This window comes from Peromyscus californicus, unplaced genomic scaffold (assembly GCF_007827085.1).
Source record: "Peromyscus californicus insignis strain IS unplaced genomic scaffold, ASM782708v3 Scaffold_8__1_contigs__length_139910024, whole genome shotgun sequence".
Lineage (NCBI taxonomy): Eukaryota > Metazoa > Chordata > Mammalia > Rodentia > Cricetidae > Peromyscus > Peromyscus californicus.
The window spans coordinates 39,921,138-39,946,330 of NW_026294606.1; the positions used below are offsets into that span (position 1 = coordinate 39,921,138).

Genomic DNA, 25,193 nt, shown 5'->3' on the forward strand with positions numbered 1-25,193 from the left:
GGCTGGTATTGAACCCCTTACGTAGCCCAGGCTGGCTTCTAACCCATGATCTTCCTGCTTCCATATCCTGGGTGTTGGGTTATCGGCATTCACCACAATGCCTGGTTGCCTCTCAGCTCACCTCACCCTCTCCTCTGCCCAGCAGTTCTCCACGGCCTCTGGTGACACTGAGCTGAAGGGCCCACCTCTCCCTGGGTTACTGGGGCAGGAGTTAAGCCTTGTTAAAGCACTGCAAAGCACTGTTAGAGTGCTGTCAATGTTAACAATACGTTTTATCATAAGCACTTCTTATAATAGTCATTTTTCTTTCAAATAAGCTAAGGTATTGAGAGCAGAACCACTTGACTTCCTAAGGAACGTGTTTTTAGATTCTTCTGTGGTACCCTGGTTGCCTTGGTAGAAGGACCATCCACCCTACAGCCAGCAGCCCTCCCTTTATGCCAGCCCTGCTGCTTTGACCACCCCAAAGACCACTTGAGAAGATAACAGAGCAACCACAGCTGCCAGCTGCTCAAACATAACCCTCAGCCTTCCCCAGACTGTTTCAGAAGCCTATCACTCACCGGAGGGGGAGGGCTCCCCACCACCCGTGACCACAAAGGGATTGGTGGCTGGCTCGTACAATCCTTCACTTGCATAAGCCCCTCCCAAGGATGCAAGTGTGGTTTTTATTTTGGAGGAAGCATCCTTTGGAGGATGGGGCGGACTCCCTTGCTGTTCCTTGTTCTGTCTACATTAGCAGGCTGTTGGGTTCACTTTGTCACTCTGCAGGAAGACGTCATCCTGATGTGGCAACCTGAGGCCCCAGCCCAAGGAAGAGCTTCTCTCGAGTGGTCTGTTCTTTGTTGATCTTTATCATTTCAGGGCAGGGTTAGCTGGTAACAGGAAGACAGAGTGGGGAGACAAGGGGACTTGAGGACGACAGCTGCATCTGTGGAGCTGGAGCACCGGTTACAGTAGAGACAGCAAAGGCAGCAAGCGGATGTGGGGCAGAGCTGGTGAGAGCCGTGCCGAGCTGAAGAGAAGCAAAGGAGGTCATTGCAAGAGTTCCCGAGAGGTACTGAAGGGTCTCAGGCACCACGGGTCCTTAGCTGTGAAACAGTCTCTGTCAACAGCTCAGACTCCTGAACGATGCAGCAGCCATCAGTGTAGGGCCGAGGCCTGTGCCCGAGGCCTGCACCAGAGCTGCAACACTCGAAGGTGCACTGGCTCTGCTGTATCCACTGCTGCTGGAAGCCGGGAAGGACAGCAGCTGCCAGGAGCTAAGGCCACCAGACTAATCCCAGAGCAGGAAGCCTCCAGCCTGGGAATGTGGTGAGCCGTCAGTGCTGGCTTTGGTGGAGGCGGCAGGCCCACAGCTGCGATCTGTATACAATTAGTTCTATTAAACGTGGGTTTGGTGGAAACTGGCCACATAGGAGACAAGGTGTCACCCCGACCTTTGAAGACTACAATACCTCTGAGACCATACAAGGTGACGATGGCACTAGTGAGCTGGACTGAGGGTTGACATGATGGCTTGGCAGAGCAATATACGCCACTGTCTTGACAACTTGAATGAATTCCGTCCTTGGGACCAGCATGGGGGAAGGAAAGAACCTACGCTTGAAAGTTGCCCTTTGACCTCAACAAGTGCACATTTACCCACACAGACGTCACCACATAAATAAATAAACACATAAATGTAAATTGAAAAATGACACAGGCAGAGTATCAGGATCCTCAGAGAATCAAGGAAGATATATGTGACCTCAGACGAACTCAAAGTATGAGGAAGATTCAATGAACTTGATCAGCTTATCAATTAAATAATAAAACAAAGTTAAAAATTAAACGGTTGAGCCAATAAAATCCTCCAGCTGGTAAGATAAGGGCTAAAGGTTCTGAGTAATCATTTACTCCGAGGGGCTAGACAGCTGCAGAAAGCTGAGAAACCGATAATGACCGGAACCAGAACCACGCACTCCACCCTCCTCAGGTTCGCTCTCGACTTCTTGCTCTGGTTTTGCTGGTGTGGGAGTGGGTCTTTTCCTGTGGAGCTTGTGGGTGGTGTGCGAGTGGGCCTTTTCCTGTTGAGATTGTAGGTGGCGAGCAAGACTGTGTTTCTCTTGGGAGATGGTTCTGAAACGAGAGACAGGTGCTGCCTTTTCCTAAAACAAATGAGGTCCCTGGGAACTCCAGAAGAAGAGGGAAGCAGGGAGACAGAAGATGGGGGGTGGGGGAGGAAAGGGGAGGAAGGGGGAGAGGGAGAATATTGTCTGTGGCAACTAGAAGTAAATGGTGATCGTAAGCTCGGGGTTTGCATTTCTAAGGGTTACTGATGCGAGAAAGTTGAGCGTAGCACTCATGCGTTTAATTTGCTTTTGTTAGATACACCAATTTGAAGAACAGCATTAACCAACAGATTGAGGCAATACAGGCTGGTATCTTTTTTTTTTTAATTTTATTTTATAATTTAATTTAATTTTACATATCAGCCACGGATTCCCTTGTTCTCCCCCCTCCCGCCCCCCATTCCCACCTCCTCCAGGGCAAAGACTCCCCTGAGGATTGAGTTCAACCTGGTAGATTCAGTCCAGGCAGGTCCAGTCCCCTCCTCCCAGGCCGAGCCAAGTGTCCCTGTATAAGCCCCAGGTTCCAAACAGCCAACTCATGCACTGAGGACAGGTCCCGGTCCCACTGCCTGGATGCCTCCCAACAGATCAAGCTAATCAACTATCTCACTTATCCAGAGGGCCTGATCCAGTTGGGGGCTCCTCAGCCATTGGTTCATAGTTCATGTGTTCCCATTCGTTTGGCTCTTTGTCCCAGGCTAGTATCTCAAAGAGTATTCTTAACAGGTTTCAAAGATCAACTTAACCAACACAGAGGGAACACGGGGAATTTACGTGGGGAAGTGGGGGACAAAACAAATAAAACCTCCTATGGCTTCGTGCAGTGGTGCCGAGTAAAGAGCCTAGGTCAGGAGACTTTGGGAGCTGTGGAGTGAGTGATGCCATGTTTCTCACCAGGAGAAACGATTTAGAGTGGAGACCTGTTAACCTCGCCATGGTCACTGCAAAGCGGCACTTGGGAGGGTGGGAAGTAGGTTAACACCAATGGCTCAGAGAGAAACCATCTTGGTAAGAAAACGTGTTACAGTCAGTGGACCCAGTTGCTTTCCTGGCTCTTTTTAATTTACCTGCCCTAAAAAGAAATAGATAAGACTGAGAAGTTCCAAATTTATAGCTCTGCCCTAGCCTTCTGTCCCCAGAGACTGGGGCCTGCTTGGTCTTCTTCCTTTCCGTGTGCACTGGAAACCCTTGCTGTCTTTTGGGAAAACTGCACCCCACCCTCATCACCACACCTCCATGGGACATGACTGGCTCTTACCTCAAGCCACCCACCTAGAGCCTCCAATGGCGACTGCTCTGCCTCCTCAGCTCCACACCCATCTCTCCAGCATGTCCCACAGGCTGGTTTCCAAACACAATCTGAGTGTGGGATTTTTCACGGAAGGCAGCTCAGCCCGGCCACCGTCGACTCTGCACACAGGGTGAGAGCAGCTACCGCCCAGGTCTGCTGTGCCCAGTCTTCCTGCATGCATCACACACCGGCTAGAGTAATTCCCGTCCCTTGCCAGGCCTGTGGGACCCTGCCTGCTGTGGCCCTGCCTGCTGCTTTCCGTTCAGCTCCCACCTTGAATCTCCTTTCTCACTCTGTGCCAGCTCCGTCAGACTGCCTTCTGTCTTCAAAAGCAAGCCAAACCTCCTTTTTTCTTTTGCTGCCATGCTCATGTGCAGCTGGACTTCCCTCTCGGCTCAGAGCCACTGGGTACCAGCAGACTAGGTGGTTAGACTAGGCAAAGCAGGTGCCCTACCTGGCAGTCTTAGCCCCTTAGTCAGTATTACCCCGACTCTCCCGTCCTTTCCAGCTAGGCCATTCTTGGTTTGTTTGTTTGTTTTCCTGTCATATTGCATCCTCTTACTCACCAGGGCACGTGTCCTGCGTGGTGCTGTTCATGGTCCTGTCTCTGCCTCCACCAGCCTTGACCCACCCTCATCCTTCAACTGGCAAACTCCACTGATCTCACAAACTCCAGAAAGTCCATTTTCAGGCATCCGTGCTTCTGGTTAAGTAGCTATAGAAAGCAGTTAGTGAGAGTCAAGGCCTTCTTCAGTCATGCTGGAGAAAGCCACGGAAGCAGAGCATTCCATTGGTTCCCCGAATGTTTACTGAATCCATGACTGAGCCATTGGTCAGTGAGCTCTGAGGCAGTGCCTCACGGGGAGCTCTGTAAAGAGGACATGCTGCCCTGAATCCTGTCTGCAGTTCCGCCACTGGTAGAAGCTTCTGTTCAACCAGGTCTCCCCAAGGTGTGAACAAGCCTCCGCACCTCAGTTTAGTTTTTCCAGCAGAATTCCAGGCTTGACCAGCTTGATTCCACCATTCAGTGTTGGTTTGGATTGAGTTGTTGATTTCTGATTTCTCACACAGGCTGACAGGCTCACTGGTCTAACCACCGATGGTGGAAGTCGGAATCTTGTCTTTTAGCTGTAGTAGTGACATGCCTGGACAGTAGGTAACATTTCCAATGGCACCGAAACACAGGGTCACCCGCAACCCAGCACATGCTGCACATCTTCTTGAATATGAACAGATTTTATATTCCCTAGAAAGCAGGTAAAGAATGGCTTGGCCTCACCAGAAGCTTTGTCCACACTTACTTTCCTTTACCTAGGCTTGACCTTTCAACGTCTGTGTTCAGCCTCAGGTAGTAAGAAGGCATTTTCAGACTCCTTATAATCCCAGTGTCATAGGTAATAGGCCTAACAAAGCAGAGTGCACAAAGTTCCAAACTTTATCTGAAGTGAAACTTCCCAGTTCCAGGCTGGACCCTGAATGGAAGGGGCTGTTGGGATGGCCCCGTGTTTCCTTTCTTGGTCAACCCCTCCCCTCTGCTCTCCTCCTAGCTGAAGTTTCTCATTCTTCCAGGGCTGGGCTAGGGCATAGAGGCTGCTACGAGGCAGGCAGTGTCTTTCTGACTGGGTGGACAGGCCACGCTGCATCTTTAGAACACCTCCCTGGGGACTTCGTGGCCCTTCTCCTGTCAGGGGTCACTCATGACTTTTGGCTTTTTCCCCAGCTGTTGAACCTCTTTAAAAAGTCCACTTCTGCTGCGGTCACAGAACACCTTCTATGCAGTGCTCTTGGAAGGTGTTGTTGGGGGGTTTTAGCTGTTTTTGGGGGGCCCGCCACCCACCTCCCAAATAAATCACACACGGAGGCTTATACTTAATTATAGATGCCCAAGCCTCAGCTTGGCTTAGTTTCTAGCCAGCTTTCCTTAACTTAACTTGTCCTGTCTACCTTTTGCCTCTGGGGTTTTCCCTTTCTATTCCTAAATACATTTCTTTGTTTCTTACTCTGTGGCTGGCTGTGTAGCTGGGTGGCTGGCCCCTGGAGTCCTCCTCCTTCTGGCTCCTAGATCTTAGCTCTCTCTTCCCAGTTTTCTCCTTCTATGTATTCCCTCTGTCTGCCAGCCTCGCCTATCCTTTCTCCTGCCTTGTTATTGGAGGTTCACTTCTTTATTCGACCATTAGGTGTTTTAGACAGACATGGTAACACACCCTCACAGAGTTAAACAAATGCAACATAAACAAAAGTAACACACCTTAAAATAATGTTCTGCCACAGGAAAGACTTTAGAAAGTTGTGACTTTGACTTCTCTCCAGTCATCCACATCTGGTTGAAATGGAACGTGTGGGTCTGTGCCCCAGCTTGTTCGCATCTGCTACCGTGAAGGCATCACAGGCTTCCTGTGTGGGGTGTGTGCTTTCTCCTCTACACAACATACACTCAGTTACAGCTTGTGCCCCCTGAATTCAAAGGCATCTGAACTCACCAGTTCCTTCTCTCTGCCTTTCTGCCTCTGCCCCTCCCCACAAACTCTATTGGGCACATATGTAGCCCTATAAATGCTCCCTAGCAGGTAGCCCTATGAGTTGGCCCTGTCTCTCTTCCTCTTTCATAAAATCTGGGTGGATAAGACATTCCTTTTGCTTGTCCATCTCAGCTGGCTTGTGCCTCTGCATTCGGTTCAGTAGCATCTTTCTTCTGAGACCTCTGAGGTGGTCTCTTCCAAGTTCAGGTAGGGGTCAGCATGTGGTATTTTCTTCTCACTATGTGTTCAGATGGGAGGCAAGAGTCCTGTTACATACAAAGAGAGGCACACAGACACACGCACACACATATACACAAGAAGATGTCATCAGAATGAACAATTTCCACACCCTACAGGTTGTAATCAGAGTTTTGCTGTGGTGAATATTTGTTGTTGTTGCTTTAAGTTTTATTCATTTATGTTTATGGCGTGTGTGTGTGTGTGTGTGTGTGTGTGTGTGTGTGTGTGTGTGCGGTACCTAAGGAGGCTGGAAGAGGGCCTTGGTGGTCAGATACCTGCTGGATTAGTAGGTGGTTGTGAGCCTCCTTGAACTCAGCTCCTCTTCTGAAAGAGTGGCAAGTGCTTTTAACCATTGGGCTGTCACTCCAGACCCTTAAAAAATTTTTTAATCACACCAATATTTCACAAACAATGATTAGACACCAGAGATGAAATGAAATTCCTGTGTGCCGTTTTTACCTGTCTTGCTCCCCCTGCAGAGATGACAAGACCTATTAGACTAATGGATCTTAATTTTTCTTTCATAACTTTTAGCTCACTTATGTGCACATAAAATATGTAAAGTGGATCTTCATGTGAGTTTGTCTTATTCAATTTTTAGTTTTCTACGACTTGCTTTTCACCTAACAACTTCATTTGTTTTCTCATTTTTTAAAATTAGTTCTTAGGGAATTTTGTACAATGAGTGTTTAGCATATCCAGCCCTCCTCCAGCTCCTCTCAGATCCACTCTGCACTTCTCTACATCCCGTTTTGTACCCTTTCTCCCTTCCCCAGCAGCTATCAATGGCCAGCAGCTTCTCAGCTATTGTTAAGAAAGGGCAGGGGAGAGGCCTTGGCAGGTTTGAGCTGAGGAGACACAGTTCTGACAGTTCTGTTCGGACAGCGGCCAAGCGGGGCACAGCGCGCTGGAAAGTTACTCACACCACACAGGCATGGCATCCACGTGGAAAGTTTTATTAAAGGGGGAGAGAAGAGGGAATAGAGAGAAAGAGGGAGGGAGAGAGAGAAAGAAGGAGAAAAAGGGAAGCAGAGGTGCACGCTGCCTTGTGAAGAGAGAGAGGGGAAGAAGAAGGAGGGGGAGGGTTTTTTTTCTTTTAAAGGGGGCTTTACGTAAGATGATGTAGGGTGACGTCAGGACGCTGGGCGGGTCCTAACAGCTATGGGTGGGACTTTGTGCACACTCCCCCTCTCCTTGGGGATTTAGTCCCGCAGAGCTTGCACAGGTCCCGTGCATGCTGTCATGTGAGTTCACATGTGCCACTTCTGCTGTGTCTGGAAAGCATCGCATCATTTTCTTGTTGTCATCTACCCCTCTGGCTCTTAAAATGTTTCTACGTCCTTTTCTACAATAATCCCTGAGTCTTGCGGGGGGGGGGGTGGGGGTGGGGGCATGATTATATTTATACATACACACACACACTATATATATATCTGTGTGTGTGTGTGTGTGTGTGTGTGTGTGTGTGTGTGTGTGTGTGTGTTCCGTTCAGGACTGAACATTCTGCAGTCTCTTATTTCCCACACTTTGACCAACTGTATATCTCTGTCTTGCTGCAAACAGAGGCTTCTTTGATTACGTTCTAAGATGTATTAATTTATTGGTATATTAAACCTTTACGAGTTGGTTTAATAATATACCCATTCAACAGAATAATAGCAGTCTGGCATGTGACCTGTCCACAAGTTCTTCTTGGCTGGTTAATGGTGCCGGGCATGAATGTGTGCTTGTGGAGTGGGCCTTAAACCCCAGCAGGAAGTGGTTGCCTGTACTCCTGATGTCTGTTCCACTGAGGCACACAGTTGTTCTAATGGGCATGTGGGGTGACTTGAACAAGAAGACCCCATCGTCTCAGGCCTTTGACTTCTCGATCCCCAGTTGGTGGCACTGTTGGGGAGTGTGATGCCCCATGTGGCTTGGTTATGCAATCCTAACAAAGGACAGTGAGGGAGTGGAAAAATGACAGACACACATACAGAAAAGCTAGGGTCAGGTAGGGTGTGTGCACTCTGGTGGAGCTGCACCTGCTTCTCCTGCAACCCAGAACCTTAGTGTGTTTATTATGTACAGCTCAAGGAGAAGTTAGCTAGTCTTGGTAGGAGGTCTCTGCAGGAGAGCGGTCTGCGGCTGTAAACACCCAGGAGGAGGAAGCTGCAGTTGCTAGTTTTTGCACGCACTGATCAATCATCTATAAACACTGGTACTTGGACTAGAAGAAGGAGGCTCGCTCAATCAAGCGTCACCCACACGGAGAAAGGCTTTGCCATCTCCCATGGGTCTGAGCCCTTGGTTCTTGTATGGCTATACCCATATCAATAATACATATTCACTCAGGACTTCATTCATTCGGGGCTTCCTCTGCTTCCTACAGGGTAGGTTTAGAAGGTGTAACCTTGCTAGAGGAAGTATGTTACTGGGGGCAAGCCTTAAGGTTTCAAAACCATGTTCCATTCCCAGTGTATGCTCTCTGCCTGGTGCTTGCAGTTCAAGACCTGAGCCCTCAGCTTCCTGCCCCTGCGGTCATGCCTTCAATCCACTAATGTGGATTCTAATCCTCTGGAATTGTACGCTCAAATAAACACTTTTCACTATAAGTTGCCGTGGTCATGGTGTTTGATTAATTAACGCAGCATGTCTGGCCTGGCCAGTAGTTATTGCAGCTTGAGTTTGCAGCTAGGTAAGGCGGATGATCATTTTTCTCCTCTGGTAGTGTGCGCAGAACCTTCTAGTACTCCAAAATAAAAACCAGGCCCTTTGCAAGAGCTTAACTGCTAACCTGCCTCTCTGGCCCCTCCTTAATCACTTTAAGCATGCCTACATAATGTTGTTATAAGGCTAGTATATTTGAGGTACCTTCTATCTACCTCCTGTGTGTTAAGTCTGAGGACTTGGCTTAGACAGGCTTCTTCTCTGGATGTTTATCATTTTGAACCTCACGCTCATATTAAGTGGAACTTTACCTGTAGTAATTTGTTGTGATCTGTGTATACCAAAAGAATCTAGCTACAATCCTTGATTTTTCATTAGGGCCTTAGTTCTCAGACAATATAGTATGAATTCAAAACCCCAGTTCTCCAGGAATCCTCAGAGTCCCTGTTTTTAAACTAGAGGCTGGGGAAAGTGAAGAGATTCCTCAAGTTTGGGGCCTCTGGGGCTTCTGTCCATGTGTCTGGATCTTCCTTATCATCTCCTTCCTGCCACGGGCCTGGCTTCATCCTTCAGAGTCACTGGGCTGCGCCCCTGCACCACTGACGGGCCCTGCCTCTACGCCCCACCCCTACATCACAGTAGTGCATAACCCTTAAGTTTTCACTGAATCCATGGAGGCAGCTCTTTCTAGCTTTGGCACAATGTGCCTCAAAGGACAACTGTTTGCCATATTTTACAAGTCTAAGTGTTTTTAAGGGACAGTTTCCACCACCCCAGAAAATTTAATCTGTTGGAATCTTCCAGATAAGATTTTAAATAAATGATTAAATTTTCATGTCCAGGTGTTACAAATACTGGTTTAAGAACAGAGAATACACAGACGTAAAAACGGTCTTATGGTTAATCTAGACAATCCAGGCTAGATTCTCCCATTTCAAAGATACAGCTAGTAAGACTTGGGGAACTATATCTTTTCCAAGGCCTCACATTTGGTTACTAACAGAGCTAAGGATGGGGACCACACTATATAAGATACAAGATGTTTTCCTGTCTGTGTTTGCTCTTACGTGCTCTTATTTCAGTAAGTAGATGCTGGACCTTAGGAGGAGAGAGACAAAATGTCTACTGGAGCAGACATCAAGGCGAGAGTGGGAGCCGTTCCCAATGACAGCAATTTAAACGTGACCCAAGAACAATCCTTCAAGAAAGGTAAAATCACACACAGAGCTCTGGTTATGGGAAAAATAGGATCGATGTCACCCCAACTTCCTTTTTCTTGATAGCTAGCATTTTTCTCATTACTGCCAATGGCCAACAGAGCTAGACAATGATAAAGCACTTTTACTCCTAATTATTTCATTTCTCATAGGTAATCTTGAAGGCATACACAGCAGATAAGAATCATGTGGCATTATCTGGAAGTGAAAACAAAAACTCAAAATAACTAAAAAAAAAAAAAACCTAAAACCAAAACAAACAAACAAAAAACACCAAAAAACAAACAAAACAAAACACCCATAAAAACCAACAGACCAACAAACTCCAATCACTTCAGAGCAGATTTGAAATAGGAAACTGAGTTTGGTCTTTGGCCAAGGGCTGGGGTCTATTTAAATCATTTCGGATCACTGTCAAGTTGGAAAACTTACAACTTTCCCCCCACAAAACTAACAAGGACAGAATGATAGATGTGTACGTGGAAGACAAATTCAACTCAATTACGTGTGCTAAATAAAATCCTAGCTAAAGTAACAAAACAAGCTGTTCTGTCATTAGAAACAGCCTGTGAATAAGAGACTATTTCAGGAATGCAAGGAGAGTCAAATGTTAGCAACCACCATCATAGTGCATTGCGTGAATGCTTCAGCTCTCCTCCCAACACCTACAGATTCTTTTACAATCCTGGCAACGCACGGGAGCCACAGAGACTTTCAACACTTGCTACTGGTAGAGCATCTTGGTTGGAGATCCAAATGACTGATTCCAAAATTAAAAGATATTTGATAAAACCCAAGAATATTAAAATGGGAGTGGGATATTTAGTGTGGTTGAAGTACATGTCACACTCACTCACAAGCAGCAACATAAAGGAGTATTTCCAGTAAATTCTGATCTAGCAGGAGTGCTCCCCGCACCATGCTGATGGACAAAGTGAAAAGATGATATCAATGTTGCAAACAGTAAAGAGAATTGTTTTCCCCCATGATGTGTAATGTATATGTAAATGTGTATGTATTATCTGTCCGTCTGTCTGTCATCTATCTAATCAAAGCCCAAGGGGCAAAAGAAACATGAAAATGATAAGTACTGGGTGTGGTCACACCTGTAATCCCAGCACTGAGTAGGATCTTGAGTTCGAGGTCAGCCTGGTGTGTATAATGAAACCCTGTCTCAACAAACAGATAAATAAAGGCCATGATAGTAAAATTAATTCAGTTATAATGAAACCCTGTCTCAACAAACAAGTAAATAAAGACCATGATAGTAAAATTAATTCAGTTATAGAAGCAACACAAAGTACTTGATGAAACCTACAGGGGCTTAACTGATGATTACAGTTTCTTGTTGGGGCGGAGAAAAGACTTGAGTACATGGGTGAAGCATGGAGAAGACAACCTGGCCACCCTTCTTACTGGAATATGACATGTCAAAACAATGACCCAAATTCCACTCTAACTTCCAGAAGGAGGAGAGAGGCTTTTCAGAGTTAAATGGTCCTAGACTTAGGGCAAGGTGATTTTAATTTATATTTCACCAATCCTGTCAATCCTGAACTTAACAAGTGCGTCTCCACATGCCAGGGTGCAATGCTGGCTACCTCAGCTTTGTCTGCTGCCTGGCTGCAGCCTGGAAGCTGTAAACTCAGAGTCTGACTACAGTGACCACATGTTACCTTTGCCTCCCAGTTGTGGTCAAACTAACGAGTTTGGAACAGAGGCAAGCTTTTTGCAAGCCTAGCTTACAGTATGAAGATGAAGATGACGTCTTTAACCTAGCACCAGCCTGCCACTCACACTTCTCCTTCAAAGCCCTGAACAAGTGAAGTAGTCTACTGCTAGTTACAGGTGATACTTATCTCCGCGCCTTAAGCAGGGAATCTGGAGTCATTTTCAAACCCCCTATACACACACACACACACACACACACACACACACACACACACACACACACACACACACATACACACACACCAGACACTACATAAAGCAATTTCAACTTTCTGGCAGTTCTTGCTCTAAACCTGTTCCTGCCCTTGATGGCTCATCCCAGAGCCCTGAAAAACCCATCTCTGAGACTGACGTCCCAAATGTTCTTCAAGGCTCTGCTTCCAAGGGAACTAGCTCTCCATCTCAGGAGAACAGAGCCTCTCACAGAACAGTGCCTGGACCCCCCTGTACTTCCATGAACCAGCAGACACCAGTCTTCTGCCTCCTCCAGACCTAGAAAGAGTAGGAACAAAGCAGGCTGACTGGATGACCTTTGTCTCTTTTCCTCTAGGCTTCTGCTCACTGAGGCATGGTCTAGCCTTCATCTTGCAGCTCTGTAATTTTTCAATTTATACCCAACAAATGAACTTGAGCATTGCCATAACAGCTATGGTGAACACCACAGTAGCAGCCAGCCAGTTCAATGCTTCCACAGAAAGGCCCCCTGCCGACTCACAAGACTTTGGGAATGAAACACTACAGGCATCTAAGGTAGCGATGTGTTTTGTGAAAATCTGAACTGTTTCTTTCAGGGCTACCTTATGATCAAATGAGATTCCCCTAGCACGAGAACATAATGCATATCTGAGGAGATTTTCATCCCTCTCTATTTAGTGTCTGTAAGTGAAAGCATGGCTAAGTCAGAATAAAACATGGTTAATCATCCAGTAAAAGTAAATTCTTCTTCTGTAAGGATGAAACTCACCACAGAACCAGGTTCATAGATTATGTCTACTTTCTTTTCCACATAATACTCAATACCTCAGCAATGATGTTTCATTCTTTATGAGCTTTCCCTTCTATCCGAATCTATTACATATATAGTATATATGTATCTATCTATAATATATAAAATATGGTATTCATATATATCCTATATGAATATTATATGTATTTGCCTTTCTGAGACAGGGCCTTGCTTTGTCTTCAAACTCATTATCCTCATGCTTCAGCCTCCTAAGTTGTTGGATTCCAGGCATGCACCAGCATGAACTCCCTTATTTCAATTGGTCAGTTAATCATGCCAGGGTGATAGGAAAGAGTATGATGTGCACATACTTAGGCTTTTGTTTTTTTCTTTATAAAACTGGTGAATTGGAAGAATTGAAGAGAGGTTAAAATGAACTGCAAAGTGCTTGTTGTGTCTCAAGTCTTACAGTGAGCAGTCAACAGCTGAGCCAGGTGTGAGGTACAGCTGTAATTGCAGGACTTTGGAGGTGGGAGCGAAGGACTAAGAGATCAAGGTCAGCCTGGGCTGGTGAGAACCTGTCTCAAGAACAAAATGAAAGGAAAGGAACCACACCACCTGTGTAGCCAACAACGAGGCCCTCCTTGTCGCCTAGGCCCCTGTGTATGACTGGACTCCTGAGATCCAGGGAATCCTTCTCAGCTCCCTGAGCTATGGATCATTCTTAGCTCCGATCCCCACTGGCTATGTGGCTGGAGTGTTTGGAGCCAAGTATGTGGTTGGAGCAGGCTTGCTAATTTCTTCCGTTCTGACCCTCTTCACTCCCCTGGCGGCTGGTGCTGGAGTAGCCTTGCTCATTGTCCTTCGGGTCATCCAAGGCATGGCTCAGGTATCAAGATCTTTATCGAGTATAACTGGCATGTATCTATGTTCTCGAATGATCTCCTATCTCTAAGAATGGAAAATTTCCCCCAGGTTATGGTATTGACAGGTCAGTACTCAATGTGGGTCAAATGGGCTCCCCCATTGGAAAGGAGTCAACTCACCACCATCGCTGGATCAGGTAACTGGTATCTTAATCTCATTTTATGGGCACTGTCCAAGAGTACTCAGCAATGGACTAAGAGAATGACAGCCTGGTATCCTGGCTACTCTGTCTTCATAATCCTTGCTTTTAAGAACTAGACTGTCTTTTTTGATCAGGTGTGTTAACAATGCACCAAACATTTTTGGATTTTGTATACATTCATTTATTTTACCCTGATAGGAACCTTATAAATCAGTGAAGAGTAAATACGCAGTATAGAGAATCCAAGACACAAATAGACTAAGTATCTGAGATCATACAGTCCGTGAGTAAAGGAGCAGGGTTTGTATTGTGGTAGTCTGGCCATACCCTCAGTCACTGTCACTCAGCTCTGTAGGAAGCATACTGATTCCCAAGGCCAGCTCTCATCTTCATGATGTCCTCACATCTTTTGCTCAGGGTCAATGCTTGGGACCTTCCTTGTCCTCATTGCCGGTGGGCTTCTTTGCCAGAACCTTGGATGGCCTTATATCTTCTACATCTTCGGTGAGTTTGTTCTTTTTTAAAATCTCAAAATGTTTCTCTATAACACAGAGTGCTGGGCATCTGTAATGAACGTATCTCCGGTTATCCAAATTCTAACACATAGCATTTATGTAAAGTTGGCAATGTTCAAATTTAGTCATGGTGTAAATCTTGCTAATTTACAAAAGAGCATCTAAATTGTAGTATTCTGGGGGCTAGAGAGATGGCTTAGCAGTTGGGAGTATTTGCTGCTCTTGCAGAGGACCTAGGTTCAGTTCAAAGCATCCACAAAATGGCCCATAAGCATCTGTAACTCCAGTTCCAGGGGATCCCATGCCCTCTTCTGACTTCCACAGGTGCACATACACATATGCCGACAAAACACTCATGCATATTAGATAAATTTTCTTTGATGATGGTTAATTTCATTCTGCAAGTAGAAATGGTCTAGGTAATCAATCACACATACAACAAGAAAGTTAGAAGAAAGTCAGGGAAAGGTTCAATGAAGAAGAGAACTTTGTGGTACAACCTACAGGAGTACTGACTGCTGCTCAGTTGTGAGGGAGAAGCGCACCAAGAGCTTGTGTGCATCTTTAGTGTAACTGTGTGTGTGTGTGTGCGTGTGTGTGTGTGTGTGTGTGTGTGTGTGTGTGTGTGTGTGTGTGTGTTTCAAAGCCTCTGTGAACTCAGTGGCTTGCAGCAGCTGTCATTCTTCCTGAAGTCCCATGGAACAGCTGGTGGCCTCTATTCCCTGTTTCTCTCACCTGCCTTGGATCATGGAATCACGGGAGCTCATTCCTCCCCAGAGGACAATGAAGAAAGGCAGTGTCTCTTAATGCCTCAGCTGGCAGCTGCCGAAGGGCAGAGGCGAAAGCAAGTTGCATGAACAAGACCAAAGTCAGGTGGTGGGGAAGAACCCTCCTTGATCACGCCATTCAAGGGTGCAATGTTGGGGATGGGGTGAGGCGTGGGCACTAGTTGTCCTGTCAGCCATGGGAGTCATCGAACTGAAAGAAAACGCCAACGCAGTGCTGACTGGCTCTTCTCCCACAGGTGGAATAGGCTGTGCCTGTTGCCTGATCTGGTTTCCTCTCGTGTATGATGACCCACAGAATCACCCCTTTATCAGCACCGGTGAGAAGAGATACATTGTGTGTTCCCTGGCTGAGGAGGTACACCGAGGCATTTCCCTGTCATTTTCCCTATCCCTGGACGTCTCAGAGCCCCTGTCTTGCCATGCAGGGGATCATCACATGTGTTTTCTTTTAGGATTGCTCGCCAGGATGGTCTCTTCCCATTAAAGCCATGGTCAAATCTCTCCCACTCTGGGCCATTGTGGTGTCTTATTTCTGTGAATACTGGCTGCTATCCACAATAATGGCATACACACCCACATATATCAGCTCTGTACTTCAAGCAAACCTCAGAGATGTGAGTACAAAGAAAGTGTACCCAGGCATTGTGTTTCTCTGTATGACCTCACTCATGGCCACAGGATGAGGGATTAGACCAGGACCCCCCACAGGAAACACAACCAGTTAACTTGGATTCATGTTGACCTCAGTGTGACCCACTGCTTACCTGAGCAGAGATATGGTTCCAAATCAGGTCATGGTGTCATCCTTTTAAAAGTGTTATGCAAAAATTTTATACTTAATGAAGTCAGCATTTATAAACAAGATGCTCTACTGGCAGCATAAAATTTTTTAAGAGATTAATAAATTCTAATGCAAATAAGATGTTGTTAGGCTTCTTTTCCCTCCTTCCCTCCCTCCCTCCCTCCCTCCCTCTCCCCCTCTCTCTTCCTTCTTTCCTTCCTTCCTTCCTTCCTTTCTCTCTCTCTCTCTCTCTTTCTTTCTTTCTTTCTTTCCTTTCTTTCTTTCTCTCCCCTAAGATAGGGTTTCACTAGGTAAGATAGGCTGACCTGCAATTTGCTATATAGCCAAGGCTGGCCTCAAAATCCAGGTCTTCTTACCTCTACCTCCCACTGTAGGATTATAGGTATGTATCACCAAGCCTAGCTCAAAATCATTAAAATAGCTATTTATAAGTGATATTTATATATGAAGAAAGCCTTTGTCCTTTGCTTTTATTAAAAATGATTGAAGTCAGGTATGGTGGTGCACGTGGGAGGCAGAGGCTGTAAGATATGTGTGAGTTTGAGCCAGCCTGCTCTAAATAGTGAATCCTGAGTCAACTAGGACTACACAGTGAGAATTTCTGTCAAAAAAGAAATTAAGAAGATTGAGTTATGTGCATATTTCCCCTCCAGAATTAAAGTTAAATTAAAATTCTAGTAACAAAGAAGTTGATTGACACAGAAAGTGATGTATGTATAATGCAAAGCCACAGACATGGACCATCCATCAGGATCAGTCAGGACCATGACAAAGATGCTGAGGATGCTCATACTTACCCACCTCTAATCTCCAGAGTGGAATCCTGTCGGCCCTGCCGTTCGTGGCTGGCTGTGTCTGCATCATCCTTGGGGGTCTGTTGGCAGATTTTCTCCTCTCCAAGAGAGTCCTCCGACTCGTAACTATCCGGAAGCTTTTCACTGCCATAGGTAAGGGCCAAGCTGACTGCTAGGTGGTTGTGGGAGCTTGGGAGCCTCTTTCTTATGTCTTCTGTTCTGCTGCAGGGGTCCTTGTCTCATCCGGGATCCTCGTGCCCCTGCCTTGGGTCAGATCCAGCCGCAGCACCACAATGGCCTTCTTGGTTATATCTTCTGTCTTCTGCAGCCTCTGTGATTCAGGGGCCCTCATTAACTTCTTAGATATTGCTCCACGGTAGGGACCCCTTTGCCTCATCCTCACAGAAGCTCAGTTCAGGTCCAGGAACCCTACCTACCCTTGCTCTGATGCAAAGGTAAAAGAGAGTGTGTACATTAGGTCACAGAGGATAGTGACATCAATGCTACATCTCTGTAACTTCTGGATGGGACCCTGGGCTAGTTGGCCATTGTGAATGCAGCCTTTCCTAGCTGAAACAAGAACAGTCTGTGGCCATGCAGACACCTGACCTGTCAGTCTCTGCTGAAGAATGCAGCAAGTCCGTTGGGTTGGTTACTGAAAGGTCTCAAGAGATCCCATAATGGAGGCCTAAGTGAGGCTTAAATAAGGAGAAAGAGGGTTGGGAGGAATGGTTCAGCTGGTAAATGCTTGCCAGGCAAACATGTGGACTTGAGTTTTATCCCCAGAACCCACATTGCAAGAAAAAACAACAACAACAAAACAAAACAAAACAAAATCAAATAAGCCAAGTACAGGGGTGTGTACTTGCAATCCCAGCGCTGGGAAGCTGGCGAAAGGCGGAGAGCCTTGCGGCTTCTTGCAGTGGGCCAAGCCTAATGAGCAATTTCCAAGCTGGTAAGAGACACTAATTCCAAAAGAAATGTGGACAACACCTCAAGGATGTACCCAAGATTGTCATCTGGTCTTCACATGCAGTGCACATACATGCATGCATACTGCCACACATGTAAACACATATACATCCACAAAAACAAAGGGAAAAGACATAGAACCCGAGGAAAAATCCTTATCTTTGGTGCCAGTCATGCCAGAGAGAACTGAGACCAGACATAAAACTCCCAGAGTTTAACTCAAGCAACAGGATATGCTTCACCTTTACGCGATGGGCCACTGAGATAGGCTGGTCTCAGAGAGTAACCATCTCATCACATGAAGGTCTTTGATGCAGAAGGAAGAGACTTTTGTATCCCTAAATAGGGCTGCAAGATTGGGCTCAATAGTAAGAACCAAGAAGTTGACATGTTAGCATAGACTACCCCTGAAAGGGTGAGCCTGTAGCCTAGGAGTATAAGGATCATTAGTTAGCATCTTTTGTTCAGGTTTAGTATCCACCACCCTAAGCATCCCCAGAAACATGCATAGAGATATAGCAGTGCGATGCAACCAGGATGAGCCCTTTGCTTACATGAGACTGCCCCCTTCTCAGGTACGCTGGCTTTCTCAAAGGACTGTTGCAGGTCTTTTCTCATATAGCAGGAGGCATAGCTCCCACTGTTGCTGGATTTTTCCTCAGTCAGGTAAGGTTAAACATCATAAGGAATATTAATAAGAGAAACTGAATGGTGGTAGCTAGTAGCAGTCAGTCTAAGATACTGTTAATTCCTTAGTGAGGAAGAACTCAAAACTCTTGAATCTGGAGCCCCTAACATACCTTCATTCCCAGCTCAACTTATGTAGGGAAATTCCATATTCCGTGGGTGTGGTATATGTGAGAATGCTCAGTGTAGTGGGTTATGGTTTGTGAATTCTTACAAGATGAGCTTCTCATGCTAAAATCCCACATATCTAGTAATATTCATGGCATTTCTCCTACAGTCCAGTATGATCACCCATCGTGATTTATCTCAAACTGAGCACTCTCAGAATTTCTGAGAGGTTTTCGGTGTTAACATCTTGAATACTCTGGGCAAACCAGGATGAGGTGGTTTTCTGTCTAGTAAGCTAAAAAGTCTTTGGAAATTGGTGAGCAAGATGTTTAATGAATGGCAGAGTGGAAAGCTCCCTGTACCTCATACCTATGCTCCTGAGTTCTCTCTGCCATTCATTCATCTTGCTCATCACTCAGACCAGAAGCACCCGGGGACCAGTGCTGCTGGGATGCTGGATTTTCACTCTGAAACCTTCCGTCCTGGAGAGAGGCACTATGATGTCGCTAAAATAAGCAAGGCAATGCAGTGCGGGCTGGTAATCCCAGCAGGTGGGAGGCCAGTTTGGTCAACACTGTCAGACCCTGTCTCACCAACAAATCCCTAAAAGAAGAAAAAAGTAAGAATAAGCAAATGATTAAACCTGATGACTTGAACATTGCCTAAGAATTATATAGATATAAATTTCACATGGAAAAGGATGTCTGGGAGATTTGTGAAAATCTCGTTTCTAATTTTTCCATGACCTTGTATCAGTAACTCAGAAAAAGACAGGAGATTCACAAAGAAAGGATTTTTGTTTTAATAAAATCAAGTCCTCTCTTGCCTTCGAAGCTTCTATCCCTTTCTAGTCTCTGAAAACACTGTTAGGTATTGGTTAAAAGGAAAATCCTCACATAAACCTTGTTCCTCTTGCCACTTGATTCATTAATTAATTAATTAATTCATTCATAAAAAACTATTAAATATTAGTGTGTACTATGCCAATTGTTTTAGCAAACAAACCCACAAAAGCCCTCCAACCTTGCCTCATGAAATGTATATTGAAAAAAAAAAACTGACAGAAAACTATAGACATATTGGTGGTAAGTGTGGAGAGAAGAAGAGAATAGGAAACATGACCAACTTATCAGTGTGGTCAAAGAAGCAATCTTTGAAAAGGTGACATGGAGCAAGTCAGGAAAGAGTGCCTGATGGGACACGCTTTCCAGCAGAGGGAACAGGGGGTGTGATGGTCCAATGTCAGACATGCTGCAGTATATTCCAGGAGCAAGATGGGAGTCTTGGAGACGGGGCTGAGTTAGGAGAAGGACCATCAAGGCATAGAACCTTGTACAAGAAGTAATCACTGTTACTAACAAGGAGTTTCCTGCCTCCAGGATCCAGAGTTTGGCTGGAGAAATGTCTTCTTCCTTGCAGCTGCTATTGATGTAGTAGGCCTGCTCTTCTACCTCATCTTTGGCCGAGCAGAGGTACAGGACTGGGCTAAGGAACAGACATTCACCCATCTCTGAGAAAAGTGAACGATGTGTGAGATCCTGACACTTCCCTTCAAAGACCTGCTTTTGTGCCTGCTTGACCGCTAAAGCCATCCAACTGGAAGGGGCTTCGTTTCCAGGATCATCAGAGATCCTGGCTATGTAACCCTAAAGGTATCTTTTCCACACAACTGGAGGTTTCACAAGGAAAGGAAAGGATTGGTTGTTTATAACTGTATGCTCCTGGAAGCACAGGTGTGTCCAACTGTCTATGAATCCTCTATACTTTCACCTGTTGCCATGGCAAAAAGCATCAGGGGCTGGAGGACAATTTACCATCAAAGCTAAAGAGGAAGCCAGAAGTACAGGAGTGATGAGTTGGAACCATAGGAGTGTGGTACCATGAACTCTTTAAGCTGTCAGCCAAAGAGACCTGACAACCTGGAAAAGAGGATGTCTACAGGCTGAAGTCCTGGGGCAGGAGGCCAAAGTGGACAGTTGCTCTTATGTTAAGTGAGGGGGTTCAAGAACCATTGTGAGCCTTGGTGTGTGCAGGGTGTCTAACTGAAAACAGTCAGGATAAAAAACAATGGAGAGTGAGTCTATCATGCAGAAAGGAATGAACTTTCTTCAACTAATATAAGAGGGGTAATGGAATTCAACCATTCCGGACAACTTTCTGTCTGTGGATCTTGGCTTTGGATCAAAACCACTTTTACAATATAAACCCCACCCAGGCACTCTCTGGAGTCAACTCTTCCTCAGCTACCTTCTTTCTAACCCCTCTGACCTGGGCCCCTCATCTGGATGTGGGTCTGTGCACATCCCTTCTGTCTTAGTCTTAGTAAGTAGACCTTGTCTTGTGTGTCTCTTATCACCTCATGCACTGCTTTATGGCATCTGTCCCATCATGGCTGCCCTGTGCCTGCTTCTCTGACTCTTGTGGTTTCAGCCACTGTCCAATGGGTCTCATTCAATGTAAAATGTCTTCTAAAAATGTTGGTAAGACCCAAGCTTGCTTCAGCTCATTTCAAATGTCTAGAGAGTGTGTATGGTGTCTCTTTGCATTAAGAATCTACATGGGGGCTGGAGAGGTGGCTCAGTGGTTAAGAGCACTGGCTGCTCTTCCAGACGACCGAGGTTCAATTCCCAGCACCCACATAGCAGCTCACAACTGTTCGTAACTCCAAGATCTGACACCCTCACACAGATGTACAGGCAGGCAAAATGCCAAAGCACATAAAATAAAAATAAATTATTTCAAAAGAGAATCATATATATATATATATAAAGAATCCACGTGGGTGACAGAGGGACTACAAAAGAACATAAACACTCAAACATTCAATGAATGTTAATGAATACATTAGTGTGTATGGAGACATGGCGGACATCACGGTCACGCACAGCTTGGAATAGCTCACTATCACAGGAGCATAGACGGCTTTAATAAAAGTATCACAAGTGAGCGTGCAGTGACAGCTGTGGGATATGGAACAAGGAGGCGCACTTCTTACTAGATAAGTAAGTGGCATGCACTAATTTAAGGGTGAGTGGCAGCCACCATGACAGAGCATCAGTTGAGCTGGTATCCGAAGGTCACCTGATGTAGAGGCCGATGGAATGAATGTTCTAGAAAGACTCTGTGGGAAGATCCACAGCAGCATACGCAAAGGTTTGGTGGCAAGAGAGAAATGTCAGGAGTGAATAAGAGCAGAATTGACTGGGAGGTGATTAAAGAAGAAAAATCAGGAATGAATAAGAGCCAACTGGGCTGTGAGGAGGTTATAGAAGTATCGAAGTCAAGAATACACAGGGCATTGTGGACCCAGGGAAGAGTATTGGTCTTTATGTTAAAATCAGTGGTTAAAAAAAAAAGCTGGGTGATGGTGATGCATGCCTTTAATCCCAGCACTCAGGAGGCAGAGCCAGGCAGATCTCTGTGAGTTTGAGGTCAGCCTGGGCTACAGAGCAAGATCCAGGATAGGCACCAAAACTACACAAAGAGACCCTGTCTTGAAAAAAACAAAACAAAACAAAACCAAAACAAAACAAAAAAAACCAGTGGCAGTATTTTAATGGAAAAGGACATAATCAGGGTTCTGATTTTCAATAGTCACACTGCATCAAAGAATTGGTTAGGAGGTCCCAGTGCCATCCAGGAGAGTAGTAGTCCATGGAGGGAGTAGTGAGAGATAAAAGCAAATAGATAGCCTGGCCACACTCATACTCTATGAGAGGATGGATGATGTATGTCCACAGCAATAGTTGCATTTTGGTTTGTTAGATCAATGGGGATGCTTCTCACAATGATAGCAGCATACACAATGAAGACCACAAACAGGAAAATGGACACAAAGGTCTGGATAGCACATGTGACATTTGGAGTCCAGTTAAGTATTTGGTAACAATTTAAACATAGGTCATAATTAAATTTTTCAGTATGGATAAGGTTGTGTGGGTGGACAGTATGACATAGAAAGAGAAAGCCTATGACTAATTTTCAAGATTTCCAGTGTTTAATGGTCAGCTGGAGGATAATTAGAGAAGGGAGGAAGGAGGAAAGGATAGAGAGAGGAAGGGAGGAAGGAAGGAGGGAAGGAAGGAAGGGAGGAAGGGAGGAGGGAAGGAAGGAAGAAAGGAAGGAAGGAAAGAAGAAAAGTATAGAAGGCAAACCAAGAAAACAGTGTTAAGATGGAGAAGTGGAAAGAATGACTCATGAAAAGGAGTGATCACTCTGCAGAGATCTGGCTGATGAGGAGAAACAGAATGAGAAGAAAGGCGCCCAATCCTGAGACATTGGGGGCAGAAGAGTGGGAGGAAGGAAGGTGAGAGGATACGAGTCAAAGAAAGTTTGGAGCAAGCTTCTTGAAGACACTCCCCTCCCCCCACCAGGCAGAGCTTGTTGAAGACACCCCCCCAGGCAGAGCTTGTTGAAGACCCCCAGGCAGAGCTTGTTGAAGACACCCCCCCAGGCAGAGCTTGTTGAAGACCCCTGAGACAGAGCTTGTTGAAGACCCCTAGGCAGAGCTTGTTGAAGACACCCCCCCAGGCAGAGCTTGTTGAAGACCCCCAGGCAGAGCTTGTTGAAGACCCCCAGGCAGAGCTTGTTGAAGACACCCCCCCAGGCAGAGCTTGTTGAAGACCCCTGAAGCAGAGCTTGTTGAAGACCCCCAGGCAGAGCTTGTTGAAGACACCCCCCCAGGCAGAGCTTGTTGAGAAACGCAAGTGGCATAAGCCAAGCATCAAGTATGAATGGAAAGTTCCTGGGAGAGGGATGAGGAAGGGCTGTTGTGCCTAAAGCCCAGCTAGGAAGATAATAAGAATGGAATAAAGGTGGTCTTGCCTTTTCACTGACAATCCAAGGTCATGCCTATATTTGCTAGTGAGAAATCCAAGGGGGGCTTCGTTCTTAGTATCTTTCCTCCTACTTCAAAGTACAGAGGGTGCATAAGTGGCTTGCGGGTAAGACAAAGGCTACAGTGTTCTTATTAGACAGAAGAGCAACATGGCAGAGATGCCCTGCTGGTGGCCAGGCAAGGTCTTCACCTTCCTTACAACTCCTGGAATGCCCACACATTCTTCCTCTTCTGGTCCATTTATGCAGTTTCCACTACCCAACCTGAATATAAACCCAGGAAGTTCAGGAACCAGGACATGTATTATTTGATACATCTTCAGCAAAGTGCGGGATTCCATTTACAGTAAGTGCCAATAAATGTTTGATAAGTCACTTTTTGGAGCAGCTCTGAGCTGGTATAGAAGACCAGTTGGGGGACAGAAGGAATAGGAAAGTGTCCTAGTTTCTGCCCTGTTGTTGAGACAAATACCATGACCAAAGCAACTTACAGGAGGAAAGGATTTATTTGACTTGCACACCTAGGTCACGGTCCATCATTGAGGGGAGTCAGGGTGGGGACTCAAGTGGGGACATGAAGCAGAAGCCATGGAGGAACACCACTTGCCAGCTCACCCACAGGCTCATACTTTGCTACCTTTCTTATACAGTCCAGGACTATGTGCTTTAGGGTAATGCTGCCCACCATAGGCTGGACCATCTTGCACCAGCTAACAATCAATCCCATACACATGCCCAAAGGCCAATATGATCTGACTAATACATTGATTGAGACTCCCTTCTCAGGTGACTCTAGGCTACGTCAAGTTGACAGTTAAAGCTAACGGAGACAGGAGAAAAGGAACCAATTTTGCCCCAAATTTATGCCTTGATTTCAGAGCCCAGGGGCTCCTTTTCTTATGGTGTTACAGTGTCAGAAACCTGGATGTGATGCCATCACTCTCTTTGGCAATCCTGGAACTGACCCATGTCTCATTAAGGCACAGAGTCAGCTATCCAAAGTCTTCATTAATCCGTTTCTTGTCCCTCCCTGGACTCTTTTATTTTTAGTTTTTGTTTCTTTTTTCTTTTTTGAAATTCACTTATTTTTATTTTATGCATACAAGAGTTTTGCCTGTATGTATGCCTGTGCACTGTAAGTGTGCAGTGGCTATGGAGGCCAGGAGAGGGCACTGGATCCCTTGAAACTGGAGTTACTGATGGTTGTTAGCTGCTATGTAGGTGCTGGAAATTGAACCTCGGTCCTCTGGGAGACCAGTCAGTCTTCTTAACTGCTGAGCCATCTTGCCAGTCCCTAGTTTTTGTTTGTTCATCATTCATCTTTAGCTGTTGCAGATAAAAAGTTTGATTTCTCCCTGGGCCCATCAAAGAGGAAGCTGATTTCTTTTATATTTTCTTTCAAAATGGGCCATCCTGAAAGAATAAAAATCATTGAAGATTTTTTCAAGTGGTTTGTATATTTACAACAAAGAGAAATGAACGTTGAAAATGGAAACAACATGAACAAAAACAAATCCAAACCAAAAGGCCTTTCATGAGGTTGTAACGTTTCATCTTATGTTTGTTTATTGGATCACAGAGGAAGACAGATAAATAAAGCCACCTTTAAACTCAGATGTGTAACTTGTCACATATAATCCACAGTGCAAAAAGAAGCACACAGACTCAAGTGGCTGAGCCTGGCCCCTCAGGATTCTCCTGCCACCCCTCCTGGCATTGGTGGCTCCCGGGGGTGGCAGTCTCATGCAAGTTCCTCTTCCTTTCAATCAGGACTCTGACCTTGTGCTTCGAAGGTGCTCACTTTTCTATTAACTTTTGTAGACAAAGGAAAACAAAACACATAGAGACGTCACTGGAGAGTCCTTGTACCTGGAGACTGTACCAACACCCCAAAGAAATTAGTGTAGGCTAGGAC

General features: G+C 45.6%; 1 protein-coding gene across 1 annotated transcript; it reads left to right on the forward strand.

The window, feature by feature from the left end:
• Positions 1–9,931: 9,931 nt before the first annotated feature.
• Slc17a4 (solute carrier family 17 member 4) lies at positions 9,932–19,956 on the forward strand. The gene is made up of 11 exons (XM_052729568.1): positions 9,932–10,022; positions 12,312–12,511; positions 13,363–13,596; positions 13,683–13,770; positions 14,194–14,280; positions 15,316–15,434; positions 15,532–15,693; positions 16,696–16,828; positions 16,904–17,051; positions 18,223–18,313; positions 19,822–19,956. The coding sequence occupies exons 1-11, from the start codon at positions 9,932–9,934 to the stop codon at positions 19,954–19,956; spliced, it is 1,488 nt and encodes a 495-aa protein (XP_052585528.1).
• The last annotated feature ends 5,237 nt before the right edge of the window (positions 19,957–25,193 follow it).